This window comes from Giraffa tippelskirchi, chromosome 5 (assembly GCF_054371585.1).
Source record: "Giraffa tippelskirchi isolate mGirTip1 chromosome 5, T2T-mGirTip1v1.2.pri, whole genome shotgun sequence".
In the NCBI taxonomy this organism is placed as follows: domain Eukaryota; kingdom Metazoa; phylum Chordata; class Mammalia; order Artiodactyla; family Giraffidae; genus Giraffa; species Giraffa tippelskirchi.
The window spans coordinates 46,184,134-46,198,242 of NC_137279.1; the positions used below are offsets into that span (position 1 = coordinate 46,184,134).

Consider the following 14,109-nt stretch of genomic DNA (forward strand, 5'->3'; position numbering starts at 1 on the left):
GCTTAAAAGTTTCACCTTCATCCAATCAACTCACATTTTCCTAAGTGGTTTTGCTACTTCATTCCATAAAAGCACAGTTCTGCTTTTCCTAAAATTCGACTTACATTTTCTCCTCCAGCAGCTATCTGGGAAGCCTCGGCCTCGGCGCGCGTTTGCACGCATGCGCATACGCCAGCTCCTGGCGAAGGGCGGCCATCCCCGCCCCTGCCGCGGGCCGCGAGCCGCGAGCTGCGAGCCGCGAGCCGCGAGCCGCCAGCAAGTCCAGCCACCCGCGCCCGTGGCACGGCTGTTGGGTAGTGGCGAGCCGGCGCCATGTCCGCCTCAGGAGTGGCGGTGCTGCTGTCCTGGCTGAGCTGTTGCGGCTCGGCCCTGTGGAGGTAGAGAGACGCCAGTCGCGGGAGGGGGCGTCCCTGGGGCTGAGCAGGCGGGGCCATATCCCTGCGCCTTAGCGTCCCGGGGCCGGGCGCTCCGGTGAAGCGCAGCCTCGTCCCCCAGTTCTCCTGGCGCCAACACCGGCTCCTCGCCGCCCGTTCAGTGTTTTCAATGAATGAGGGCGGGAAATGAGGGCACACAATTGGAGAGGGGAATGGCAACTGAATGGCAACCACTCCATTCTTCTTGCCTGGGAAATCCCATGGACAGAGGAACCTGATGGGTTATAGACCATGGGGTCGCAAACAGTCGGACACGACTTAGCGACTAAACAACAAACAACAACAAATTAGGGTTTAGCAGTCTCCTCAAGTTCCCGCCGTAGTTTCGCGTTACTTTCACGTGTCGGTTTCCTGGATAGCGGATCCCACTCTGAACCTTTTTGCCAGAGAGAGGCACAGAGAGGACCAAAAAGTCTCCACCAGGAATGAGGGTGGGGGCGCTTCACTAGGCTAACTAGGTAGTTGATGGTTTATGTTAGGTAGTTGTGGTTGAATGATTTGTGAGCGGGTGCTTTAAAAATATGCACAAAGTAAGACTATGTAATTCCCGCAGAAAGTGGGTTGATAATGGGGAAGGAAAACTTTAAAGTTCTGAGGGATCCTCCGTGTACGTTTTTTGGTCAGCATTAGGTGGCTGCTGGATTGGAAAGTGTATCAAAATATTTTGCATTTTCATCACAGGTTAAAATACAGATAGTTAACCGGAAAAATCACATTTTGTGAATATCCTGTTTATTACCTTCTAACCCACGTGGCGGGATTCCCTGGTGGCTCAAACGGTAGTGTCTGCCCGCAGTGCGGGAGACCTGGGTTCGATCCCCAGGTCGGGAAGATCCCCTGGAGAAGGAAATGGCAACCCACTCCAGTACTCTTGCCTAGAAAATTCCATGGATGGAGGAGCCTGGTGGGCTACAGTCCATGGGGTCGCAAAGAGTCGGACACGACTGAGCGACTTCACTTTCAACCCAGGTAGCGCTAGTGGTAAAGAACCTGCCTGCTAACGCAGGAGACGTAAAAGACGCGGATTCTATCCCTGGGTTGGGAAGATCCCTGGAGGAGGACCTGGCAACCCACTCCATTATTCTTGCCTGGAGAATCCCGTGGACAGAGGAGCCTGGCAGATTACAGTCCACAGGGTCGCACAGAGTCAGACGTGACTGAAGCAACTTAGTGCACAGTGCAACATTAAAATGTAAGGATACCAACAATAAAACTATTATTGAGGTTTCAGAGTGAAGGGATCCATGGCATCTCAGTGAACAGATGGAGAAGTCAAATAGAGTAAAAGTAGTGGTTGGAAAGTCATTGAAGTACTGAGAAAAAATTAAAACATAGCATTCTGACAGCACTCTAAAAATTAATAATCTTTATAAAATGAAATAATAAAACCTATCTCATGGTGTTGTGAGGCATGAAAACCATGATATATTTCAAACTTTCAACACATGTATCAATAAATTATCGTAGTTGATATTATTTAGTTTCACCTGTGGGCTAAGGGAGTTTATAATGTTTGTTATGTTGTACATCAGAGATCACCAAGCTTTAGTGTAAAGGAATAGATATTACATATTTTAGGCTTTTCAAGCAATGCTATCTGTTTTAGCTACTCTGTCACAGTAGGGGACAACAGTAATAAACAGTAGTAAACAAACAGTGGTAAACAAATAGTGTGGCTGTGTGCAATTAAAAGTCTATTTACAAAACACAAGTGGAATTTGGCCCAAAGAACATAGTTTTCCAATTCCTGGTGTACATTCATAATTGAAGGAAATGCTCAATTTAAATTAGAGGTTAGAGAAGACAAAAAAAAAAAAAGCTTTTTTTTTCATGGTAGTCAGACTCCCTGAATTTTAGTTCTTAGTAAAGTGTGCTTTTAAAGGAGGAGCTTTCTTGAACTTAATGGATTTTTATTTTATTGTTAGCCTTTTGGAAGGGGGAGTTGAGAAATCCAGGGTAGATGTTTTTATTTAAGAATCTTTTCCTGCCCCTAGGTCTGACACGTATTTATCTAAACTTTCTACCACTGTTACCAAACTTGGGTCTGCTTGCTGGTGCTCTGTAAAGTCAATTTGCTGACACTGTTTTTATGAAGGAAAGTTAGTGTTTATCCCAAGTGCAAGGAGTATGGGTGGCTAATGCTCAAAAGACCTGAGCTCCCCAATGGATTTCAGGGAAGAGTTTTAAAAGACAGTTTGAGGGGAAGGGTCTCAGGGATATACCATTACCTTGGACACAGTTCTCTCATTGGTTGATGGTGAAGTAACAGGGTGGTATTTTGGGAATCTCAATAATCAACCTTCTGGCTCCAACAAGTGGTCAGCATGCAGCTCACTTCTGCTTCTGGTTGGGGTTTTAATATCTGCAAAACAACTGGGGAGTGTGCATTAGACTCTTATCTATGGCTTTCAGGGAGGAACTAAAGATTCTATGACTGCTGATCTGTTATTTAAATTGTTACCTGCTCTCGGGGGCCCAACTGCTGTTTTTTGTTACTACATGTTCACTTTCTTTCATTCTTTTTACTTAAAAAAATTTTTTTTAAATGAAACAAAGATGAATATTTTTAATGATAAAAGATACAATTCACAAAGAAGATAAACATCATAAACCATTAGACACCTTAACAACAAAGAAACGATGATACATAAAGCAAAAAGCAAAATCCAGAAGAAATATAAGGGAAAAGAAAAAATATATAATCATAGTAAGACATATTAACATTTCTCTGAGAATATTTTATCAACTGCTGAAAAAATAAGAATAGGAGCATCTTGAATGATGGCATTAATAATTTAATAAATTTATATTTAATTTATATTAATCATATCATACACAAATATATTTAAAATTTTGTATCTTATAAGTTGTTATTAGATGTCCATAGGACATTTAGAAAAACTGACAAGATAAACATTACTAAATTTCACACACTAGAATTCTTCTATGTGTGTGCATGATTCAGTTATACATATGCACATGTTATTTTTAAAATTATTTTCCATTATAGGTTATTATAAGACATTGATTATAGTTCCCTGTGCTATAACAGTAAACCTCTGTTGCATGTCTGTTTTTTTAAATTAGAAATCTAGCATTCTGTTCATGCTAAGTCAAACAAGTGGAATCAATATGTCAAAAATTTTTTAGTTAGGCAAAAATTCATGAGTTTTCTAAAATGTTACACATATTATTTATATATGTATACAAAAGCTTTTATACTACACTTGATAAAGGCTTGAGAAAGAGCACCCATAAAAAAAGAATAGATGGCGAAATTGGAAAACATAAGCTAAATGAAATGGGAGCACTGAATATGGAATAGTAAAAGTGAAACAAACTAGATAAAAGATCTTCATGTAGTCCTGTTGTTTTTAAACATGGCTGCTCATTAGAAACATATCTGGAGCACTGGCAAAAAAAAAAAAGCAATACCTGGGCATTTATAGTTTTCAAAAACTTCCAAGAGAATTCTGATATGCGTATGGACTTTAAAAAGTGATTACAGATTATTCTATTAAATGATAGTTTTGGTGACATAGAATTCTATAATTTTTCTGTTGACCAATCATGATACAATGTTATTAAGTGAGTAATAGTTACATAATCACAATAGTAAAATATGTTTATCAGTTTTCACAATCAATAGCCAGACAAAAAATAAAAGATAATTACAATTTCAAGCCATAATGGGAACATGATTAACCTAACAATATAAAATAATTACACACAATTTGGGGGGGGGGGTGTCAAGCAGAATGATGTGGTAAGTGGAAGTGCATACATGCACATGTTTTCACCTGCCCAGCCAGACTATGTCTTTTGGTTGGTGCATTTAATCCATTTACATTTAAGGTAATTATTGATATGTGTGATCCTATTACTGTTTTCTTAATTGTTTTGGGTTTTATTTTCTGTTGGTCTTTTCCTTGTGTTTGCTTGTGTTTCCTGCCTAGAGAAGTTCCTTTAGCATTTGTTGTAAAGCTGATTTGGTGGTGCTGAATTCTTTTAACTTTTGTTTGTCTGGAAACCTTTTGATTTCTCCATCAAATCTGGAGAGTCTTGCTGGGTAGAGTATTCTTGGTTGTAGTTTCTAACTTTCCATCACTTTAAATATATCATGCCATTCCCTTCTGGCTTGTAGTTTCTGTTGAGAAATCAGCTGATAGCCTGATGCGAGTTCCCTTGTATGTTATTTGTTATTTTTTCCTTGTTGCTTTTAATATTTTATCTCTGTCTTTAATCTTTGTCAGTTTGATTATGGTGTTACTCTCTGTGCTTCCTGGATTTGGTTGATTATTTCCTTTCCCATGTTAGGGAAGTTTTTAGCTATTACCTCTTCAAATATTTTCCCAGGTCTTTTCTCTCTCTTCTCCTTCTGGGACCCCTATAATGTGAATGCTCATGTGTTTAATGTTGTTTCAGAGATCTCTCAAGCTGTCTTCATTTCTTTTCATTCTTTTTTCTATATTCTGTTTTGTGGCAGTGATTTCCACCATTCTGTCCTCCAGGTCATTTATCCATGCTTCTGCCTGAGTTATTCTGCTATGGATTCCTTCTAGAGTATTATTCATCTCTGTTTGTTCTTTAGTTCTTGTAGGTCTTTGGTAACACTTGTTGCATCTTCTCAATCTTTGCCTCCATTCTTTTTCTGAGATCTTGAATCATATTCACTATCATTATTCTGAACTCTTTTTCTGGAAGGTTACCTATCTCCATCTTAGTTCTTTTTTCTGAGGTTTTATCTTGTCCCTTCATCTGGGATGTAACTTTCTGCTGTTTCATGCTGATTAACTTCTGTAATGTGGTTTTGTTTTAGCTCCTGTGGGATTGTGGTTCTTCTTGCCTCTTCTGACTGCCCTCTGATGGATGAGGCTAAGAGGCTTGTGTAAGCTTCCTGATGGGAGGGACTGGTGGTGGGAAAAACTGGGTCTTGCTCTGTTGGGCAGGGCCTTGCTCAGTAAAGCTTTAATCCAGTTATCTGCCCATGGGTGGGGTTGCACTCCCTCCCTGGTAGTTTTTTGGCCTGAGGCGACCCAGCTCTGGGGTCTAGGGGCTCTATGGTCAGGGTCAATGGCAACCTCCAAGAGAGTTTACATCAAAGGGGACCTTCCCAGACAACTGCTGCCAGTCCCATTCCTGTGGTGAGTCCTTGCTGACCCATGACTCCGCAGAGACCCTTCAACAGTAGCAGGTAGTTTTGGTTTAGTTTCCTGTGGAGTCAACTGCTCCTTTCCTTTGAATCTTGGTGCATGCAAGGTTTTTTTTTATGCCCTCCAAGCCTGGAGACTCTTGTTTCCCCCAGTCCTGTGGAAGTCTTGTAATCAAATCCTGCTGGCCTTCAAGGTCAGATTCCCTGCGGATTCCCATTCCCTTTGTTGGGTTCCCAAGCTGGGAAGCCTAACGTGGGGTTCCAAACCTTCATAACAATGGGAGAACTTCTTTGGTATTATTGTTCTCCAGTTTGTGGGTCACCACCCAGCAGGTATGAGATTTGATTTTATTGTGATTGTGGTCCTCCTACCATCTTGCTGTGGCTTCTTTGTCTTTGGACATGGGATATCTTTTTTTTGGTAGGTTCCAGCATCCTCCTGTTGATGGTTGTTCAACAACTAGTTGTGATTTTGGTTCTCTCACAGGAGGAGATGAGCGCATGTCCTTCTACTCCACCATCTCGAACTGGAAGTTCTCTTTCATTAATTCTTGAGCCAGCCTTTGAGATGGAGGGGAGACATGGGAAACTAAACCTTTTCAATAAATGAGGCAAAGCAGAGGACATAGGGGACAGAGATCTGTTCCAGGAAGACCCCGTAGGGCCCTGCTTAGTTGTTGTTCAATTGCTCGGTCATGTCCAACTCTTTGTGACCCCATGGACTGCAGCATGCCAGGCTTCCCTGTCCTTCACAGTCTCCCAGAGTTTGCTCAAACTCATTCATAACCAGTGATGCCATCCAACAGTCCATCCTCTGTCATCCCCTTCTCCTCTTGCCTTCAATCTTTTCCAGCCTCAGAGTCTTTTCCAGTGAGTTGGCTCTGTACAAATGAGGTTACTTTTGAATAAAATATATTATTAGAAGCAATTTTACTTGATTTTGCTTACTTTTTTAGTGTAGCCACCAGAAAATTTTCAATTATATAGGTGACTCACATTGTATTTTTATTGTCTATATTTCATATAGACAGAAATCAAAGTACCCTGAGTAATAGAAATGATAATCACTAGAACTCACAAAAATTTGCTCTGTACTTCAGTGTTTCAAATAAGAAGTACTGTTTTTTTTTTCAATTTGTATTCATTTTATTTGAACTCAGTTTATAGGTGAAGGAGTTAGAGCCAATATTCTTCAAAAGTTTTTATTCTAAAACAAAAACAAGGTGCAAAAGTATTTACTTCTCACTATTGTGTCTTCAGATGCTAAGTAATCTTGAACACACCTTGAGTTGGGGGTGATGTCACTGATATCCTCAGTTTTAGCTCTGACTACACTTTCTAAGAAGGAGGTTGAGCAGGAATGTGAAGCTCATGGCAGCCCACAAGGGTTAGACTTGCTCTGACCATATATTGTTGTTTAGTCATTCAATTGTGTCTGACTCGTTATGACCCCATGGATTGTATCCCATCTGGCTGCTTTGTCCATGGGATTTCCTAGGCAAGAATACTGGAGTGAGTTGCCATTTCCTTCTCCATGGGATCTTCCCAGTCCAGGGATCAAATGCTTGTCTCCTGCATTGGCAGACAAATTCTTTACTGATGAGCCACCAGGGAAGCTCTTGACCATGTATAAAATCCCTTTTATTTGGAGGAGACGTTAGTTTTAATATTCATGTTTGACATTTTCCTCTGCAGGTATTACAGTAACAGCCCAAACTACAACATTTTTAGTACCAGAAGTACTGTAAGTGTTTAATTTTTTTAAACTTTAGATAAGTATTAATATTTTTGACTTCACAGCAGAGAGCAAAGTTAATCATAGTCAATTGTACAGTGCAGTGTCATTCGTTTATTTCCTCACCCTGTTTATCTTCCTAATATATTTCCCTCCTCCAATAAATATCTTTAAATATGTATGTAGCAAAAAATAGGTAGTGTTGTTTCGAGTGTTTTTGTGATTTAACATTCACAAAATGGTGTTATGATACAGATAGGATGACCATATAATATATTGTCTCATCTACTGAGAATGAAAGATAGTGCTACTAATAGTTATACTGGGACAACAGGTATAAATTGAGAGTATCTTGACAAACCAGGATGCATGGTCATCCAGCTATAGATTTCATTCTCTACATTACTTTTTAAATTCAATACTATGTCTAGTTAATTTCTTAAGGCTGCCTGATTACTAGTGTGTATATATTATTTACCTATCCCCCCAACTAGTGATGGGTGGATGAATGGCTTCTTACCACCACAAACAGCATTGTGATGAATGCCCTTCTACATGTCATTTTATGAATCTGTGCAATAATTTTTTAGCTATGATTGCTAGGACATAGGGAAACAGACACCCAATTTAACTAAATTCTATAAGATTTTTTCCAAAATGGCAATCACAATTTATATTCTTACCCAGTGAACATCTCCACCAATATTTGGTACTATAGATTTTCCCTTTTTTCACCAATCTCGTTACTGCATACTAGTAGTTTATGCTGTCGTTATTTTCAATTCTCTGATGACTAGTGATTTTTTAACCTCTTTTCCCATATTTATGCACGGCTCTCCTTCTCTGAACAGCCTGCTCACTTTGCTCATTTTCCATTTAATTTTCTGCTCCTTTTTTGTTGATATACAGTGTTATGTACATTCTACTCTATATATTAGTCAACTGTTGATTTTAAATGTTTTGGTTATCATTTCATAGCCTCTTATCTACTCATCTAACCATTGACTTTGTCCACTGATCCATAATTTGGTTTATTTATTTTTTTATTGGAAAAATATTTTATTTAAAGTTTATATTTAGTATCAACTAGGAGAAAGAACAGGTTTTGTTTTAAAATTATTTCTCATAGATCAAATAAAACAATATAATTCATAAATTACAATGCTAAGATTCCTTTCAGATTAGCAAATCTACTACATTTTCTTAGGAAGCTACAGTATATCATGTGTGAAACAAGATGTTCATAGATTGTGTTATTCACACATTTTCAGGTTGCAATTCCTTAATAAGAAGGGGCGTTATTGCCTCTTAGGTTTGAGTAGGACTGACCCTTGGATTAGCTCCCATAGGCAAGAGGAATGCTCAAAGAATCGAAATCTCTCTTTTCTCCCTTTCTCCATCTCTTGTCACTTCCTGGGTTCATTTGCTCTTTTTTACAGTCAGCCTCCTGTGTGTAGTGGAGGGGATTTAAAAAGGATGACTTTTGTCAAGTCATCTGCTCCTTTGTTTAACCTTAAAATTTATACTTTTTTGGGGACTTCCCTTTCAGTCCAGTGATTGGGACTTTGCCTTCTAATGCAGAATTGGGGGGGGTGCGGTTTCATTCCCTGGTTGGGGAGCTGCGATCCCGCATGCCTTGTGGTCAAAACACCGGAACAGAAACAGTACTGTAACAAGTTCAAGACTTTAAAGATGGTCCCATCAGAGAAAAAATCTTAAAAAAAAAAAAAAAAGTTTATACTTTTTTAGAGTTTTAAGAAAAAACTTTGTCTACCTAGAGTTGCAAAGATTTTATCCTACATTTTCTGTTATATGCTTTACATTATTACCTTTCAGATAAAGATCATAAATAATATCTGGAGTCTAACTTGTATATAATATAAGAGAGGTCTTTACATTACTTTCTCCATAGAATGAGCCAGCATGTATTAAAAAAATTTATTGTTTCCATATTATTTTTTGGTATCATCTTTGCTCTATATATTTTGTTGTTGTTCAGTTGCTCAGTCATGTCCGACTCTTTGCAACCCCATGGACTACAGCATGCTAGGCTTCCCTGTCCTTCGCTATCTCTCCCGGAGCTTGCTCAAACTCAGGTCCATCAAGTTGGTGATGCCATCCAACCATCTCATCCTCTGTCATCCCCTTTCCCTCCTGCTCTCAATCTTCCCTGCATCAGGGCCTTTTCTAATGAGTTAGTTCTTCCCATCAGGTGGCCAAAGTATTCGAGCTTCAGCTTCAGCATCAGTCTTTCCAATGAATATTCAGGTTTGATTTCCTGAAGGATTGACTAGTTTGATCTCCTTGCAGTCCAATGGACTCTCAAGAATCTTCTCTAGCACCGCAGTTTGAAAGCATCAATTTTTCGGCACTCAGACTTCTTTAGGGTACAACTCTCACGTCCCTACATGACTACTGGAAAAACCATAGCTTGGACTATATGGACCTTTGTTGGCAGAGTGATGTTTCCACTTTTTAATACATTGTCTAGGTTTGTCACAGCTTTTCTTCCAAGGAGCAGGTGTCTTAGTTTCATGGCTGCAGTCACTGTCCACAGTGATTTTGGTGCCCAAGAAAATAAAGTCTGTCACTGTTTCCAATTTTTCCCCACCTATTTGGCGTGAAGTGATGAGACTGGATGCCATGATCTTAGTTTTTTGAATGTTGAGTTTTAAGCCAACTTTTTCACTCTCTTTCGCTTTCGTCAAGAGGCTCTTTAGTTCCTCTTCACTTTCTGCCATTAGGGTAGTATCATCTGTGTATCTGAGGTTATTGATATTTCTCCCTGCAATCTTGTTTCTAGCTTGTGCTTCATCCAACCTGGCATTTCTCATGATGCGCTCTGCATATAAGTTAAATAAGCAGGGTGACGATATACAGCCTTGATGTACTCTATTCCCAATTTTGAACCAGTCTGTTGTTCCATGTCTGATTCTAACCGTTGCTTCTTGACCTGCATACAGGTTTCTCAGGAGGTAGATGAGGTGGTCTAGTATTCCTGTCTTTCTTTAAGAATATTCCACAGTTTGTTGTGATCCGCACAGTCAAAGGCTTTAGCGTAGTCAGTGAAGCAGAAATAGATGGGGTTTTTTGGAATTCCCTTGCTTTTTCTATGAGCCAGCAGATATTGGAAATTTGATCTCTGATTCTTCTCCCTGTTCTAAATCCAGCTTCTACATCTGGAAGTTCTCAGTTCACGTACTGTTCAAGGCTAGCTTGAAGGATTTTGAGCATTACTTTGTTAGCATGTGAAATTGTGTCATAGTTTGAACATTCTTTGACATTGCCTTTCTTTGGGATTGGAATGAAAACTGACCTTTTCCAGTCCTGTGGCCACTGCTGAGTTTTACAAATTTGCTGGCATATTGAGTGCAGCACTTTCACAGCATCATCTTTTAGGATTTGAACTAGCCCAGCTTGAATTCCTACTACAAAACTTCTGCAATTGAGACAATGTTGGATAGATTTGTGGGATAGAGGAGTCCACAAATTAAAACCTCACTGATTTTTTTACAACTACTTCAAGAAAATTCCATGGAAAAATAATGGAAAATTCCATTTATTTTCAACAAATAGTTCAGGGACAGTGAGGTATCCACATGAAAAGAATGAAGATGGCCTCCTACCTCAGACTATATCCAAAAATTAACTTAAAGTGGATACAAGACCTTAATATAAGAGTTAAAACTACAAAAATCATTGAAAAAAATCATATGGAGAAATCCTCATGATATTGGGTTAGATAATAGTTTAGATATGACACCAAAAGCACAAGGAATAAAAGGAAAAACTTAAATTGGACATCATCAAAATTAAAACCTGTAGTGCTGCTAAAGATACCATGAAGAAAGTGAAGAGAGTCCACAGAATGGAAGAAAGTTTTTGCAAATTAAATATCTGATAAGCGACCTGTACCAAGAATATACAAAGAACTATTATAATTCAGTAATAAAAAGACAAACCAAATATAAATATTACTTCTTTTCCCATTGTTTTGCTTTTCAACTTCACAGACTCCAATTACACAAGTGTTGGATTTTTATTTTTTTTGTTTGCCTTCCATATCAATCATTTTCTCTCTGGTTCTTTACTTCTTTCATTTGTATTCTCTTGATAGCTTTTCTGTCTTTCTTCAATGCCTTTTATTCAGTTTTTGTTCAAACATAATCTCCTGTTATTTTAATTTAGTCCCCATTTCCATTAGAATTATCCGTTTCATTTCCTACTTCAGTCAACTCATTTCTATTTGTGGTTCATTTCTGTCCCTAGTTGAAGAAGGAAATGGCAACCTACTCCAGTATTCATGCCTGGAAAATCCCATGGACTGAGGAGCCTGGTGGGCTACAGTCCATGGGGTCACAAAGAGTCGGACACGACTGAGTGACTTCACTTCTGTCCCTAGTTTGTGAATTTATAATTCATAGTTTTTCATTCTCACCATTAAATACTTGTTTAGTTTAGAATATTTAGTTTAGAATGTTAGTTGGCAGTTTTCTTCTGCTTCATGTTTTCTTTTTTAAGGCAGTTTTATTAACCAAAATGTTTGTATTTTCATTTTCTGTCCTCATATAGACAACTTACATTGATGAATTACATGAACAGGTTAGCAGCTTGGTTTGTTTTAATAGACTTCTAATTATTTTGCTTTCTTAGTTCATTGTAGCAAAGTGCAGTTTCTTTAATTGATAGCTTCTTATTGAGGGTGCTGTGTTTACTTTGAGGTTTGTTTGTTTGTTTTAGCTTTTAATATCCTACATTTCTCCTTCTTGCTTCTCTTTCCCTTCACCACTCACTTTCCAAAGAGTGTCTCTCCTTTATCTTCTCTCCAAAAGTAATGCCTTTCGGAGGCTCCTACCTCAACTCTCATGCACTTTTAGTTCTTTTCCTCATAATCAGTACTCTGATCTTCCAGAAATCTTTTTGCAGTATATATATATATATTTTTTTTACAGTGTATTTTCTTTGGTTGATTTAAATTCAGTCTTAAACTTTTGTTCATCTTTTCTGCAGTTTTTCAGAAGCTCTTTTACTGTACACAAAGGATTATGACAGGGACTTGAGTGAGAGCTCTGCTAAAAGTTTTTGTTTATTTTTTTTACCTAGAGGTTTCTTGAAGTTTGTATTGTACTTTGTCTTCTAGTTATACTGTCATATATAATTTTCCTGGTTTTATTTTTTGATCTGTGTATTTTTTTCTCTTTTTTTAAAATTTCTGTTTTGATCTGTGTATTTTGAGGGGAAACGTGTGGAGAGAATTGAACTTACTGGACCACTATTACCTGGGCTAACCATAATTCAACTACCACTCATATGCTGATACATTGTCAGAGTATTGTCATTAGCTACTATATTCCTTTTTTAATAGCCACCATGTAGACATATTTCTGCAGAATAATTCCTGTTTAATACCTAACACCAGTCCTTATGTTGATGTCTCTGCAATCATTTTGGGGATCTGAATCTCTTTTTCTGGTAGTTTCCCCAGGAAGGGCTCATAAAAGCAATATTTCTTGAGTTACTTTATGGTCATAAGACCTTATCTGTGAACTTTTATCTAAAAGTTTGTGTATCTGGATACAAAAATTATGGCTAATATTTTTATGTCCTTTTATATATGTTACTTTGTTGTCTTTGATATAAAGTGTTGCTTCTGAAAAGTCTACTGGAAATCTAATTTTCTTTCCCTTGTGAATAAATTGTTCTTTTTGTCAGGATCCCCAAAAGGTTTCTTATCAACTTCAATGCTTTTATTAATATAGGTCCTAGGTTGGTCTTAAAAAAAAATCATTCTTAATTGTTATTCCTATGTATGAATTTTGCTCTTTCAGTACATTGTTTCAAGTTATTTTCCTTCACATATTATTCTTGAGTTATTGTTAATGTTAATGCTATTTTTCTCTCAATCGCTTAGGTTTTCTTCTTCCTAAGTATGTATATATTGTATTTTCTTTTCCTGTATTTAATATTTGTCACTTATTCTTGGGTCACTTTTTATCTCTTTATTTTTAAAAGCCTTCTATTTTTCTCAAAACCTTATTTATTAGGTTTATTCACAATTGTGCTGATTTAGTTTTTTTCTAAATTGACTTTTTATTTGTACTTTTTCCTGGGTTTAGCTTATGAGCTTTAAATTCTGATTTATATTTTTCTTTCATAATTTCTATCATCTTTTATTTATTTTGCCATGTTTTGAAATAGGCATATCAGTCATAACTCTCCAGAAGGACAGAACCAATAGAATTTATACATATTTATACTAGATTTATTTTAAGAAATTGGCTCATGTGATTGTGGGAACTGAAAAATCTGAAATCTTTAGGCCAGGCCAGAGGGTGGAAATTCAGGCAAGAGATTGATGTTGTAGTCTTGTAGCAGAATTCTTCTCTAGGAAATCTTCATTTTTTTCTCTGAAGGCTTCCAACTGATCAAAAGGGGCCTCACCTACATTATCAAAGTATTCTCTTTTATTTAAAGTCAACTGATTGTAGATGTAAACCACATCTATAAAATACCTTCATATAAAAACCTATATTAGCATTTGATTAAATAACTAGTTACTATAATCTAGCCAAATTGACACATAAAACTAACCCTTATATTAAGTTATAGCTTTAATTTATTTATTGAGGAGAATTCCCTGGAGATCCCAGTGGTTAGGACTTCACACTTCCACTACAGGGGTACAAGTTTGATCCCTGGTTGGGGAACTAAGATCCTGCAAGCCACGTGGTGTGACCAAACAAAAAAAAAGAAGTATGTGCTGAGTGTAGTCTTATAGAGGTGTGTTT

At 37.7% G+C, this 14,109-nt stretch overlaps 1 protein-coding gene across 31 annotated transcripts in view; it reads left to right on the plus strand.

Annotated features, from left to right (window-relative positions):
* The first annotated feature begins 267 nt into the window (after positions 1-267).
* The window catches only part of CATSPERE (catsper channel auxiliary subunit epsilon), a 140,138-nt gene continuing 126,296 nt past the window's right edge, over positions 268-14,109 (plus strand). For 20 of the 31 annotated variants that reach the window (XM_081486821.1, XM_081486822.1, XM_081486814.1 and 17 more), the window contains exons 1-2: positions 268-377; positions 7,282-7,330. Coding sequence is in view for 2 of the 31 variants with exons in the window: in XM_081486795.1 (XP_081342921.1) it covers positions 313-377; positions 7,282-7,330 (114 nt within the window). In the remaining 29 variants the exon portion in view is untranslated. The remainder of the gene's footprint in view (positions 378-7,281; positions 7,331-14,109) is intronic. The other 11 variants (XM_081486823.1, XM_081486810.1, XM_081486818.1 and 8 more) reach the window with 1 other exon arrangement.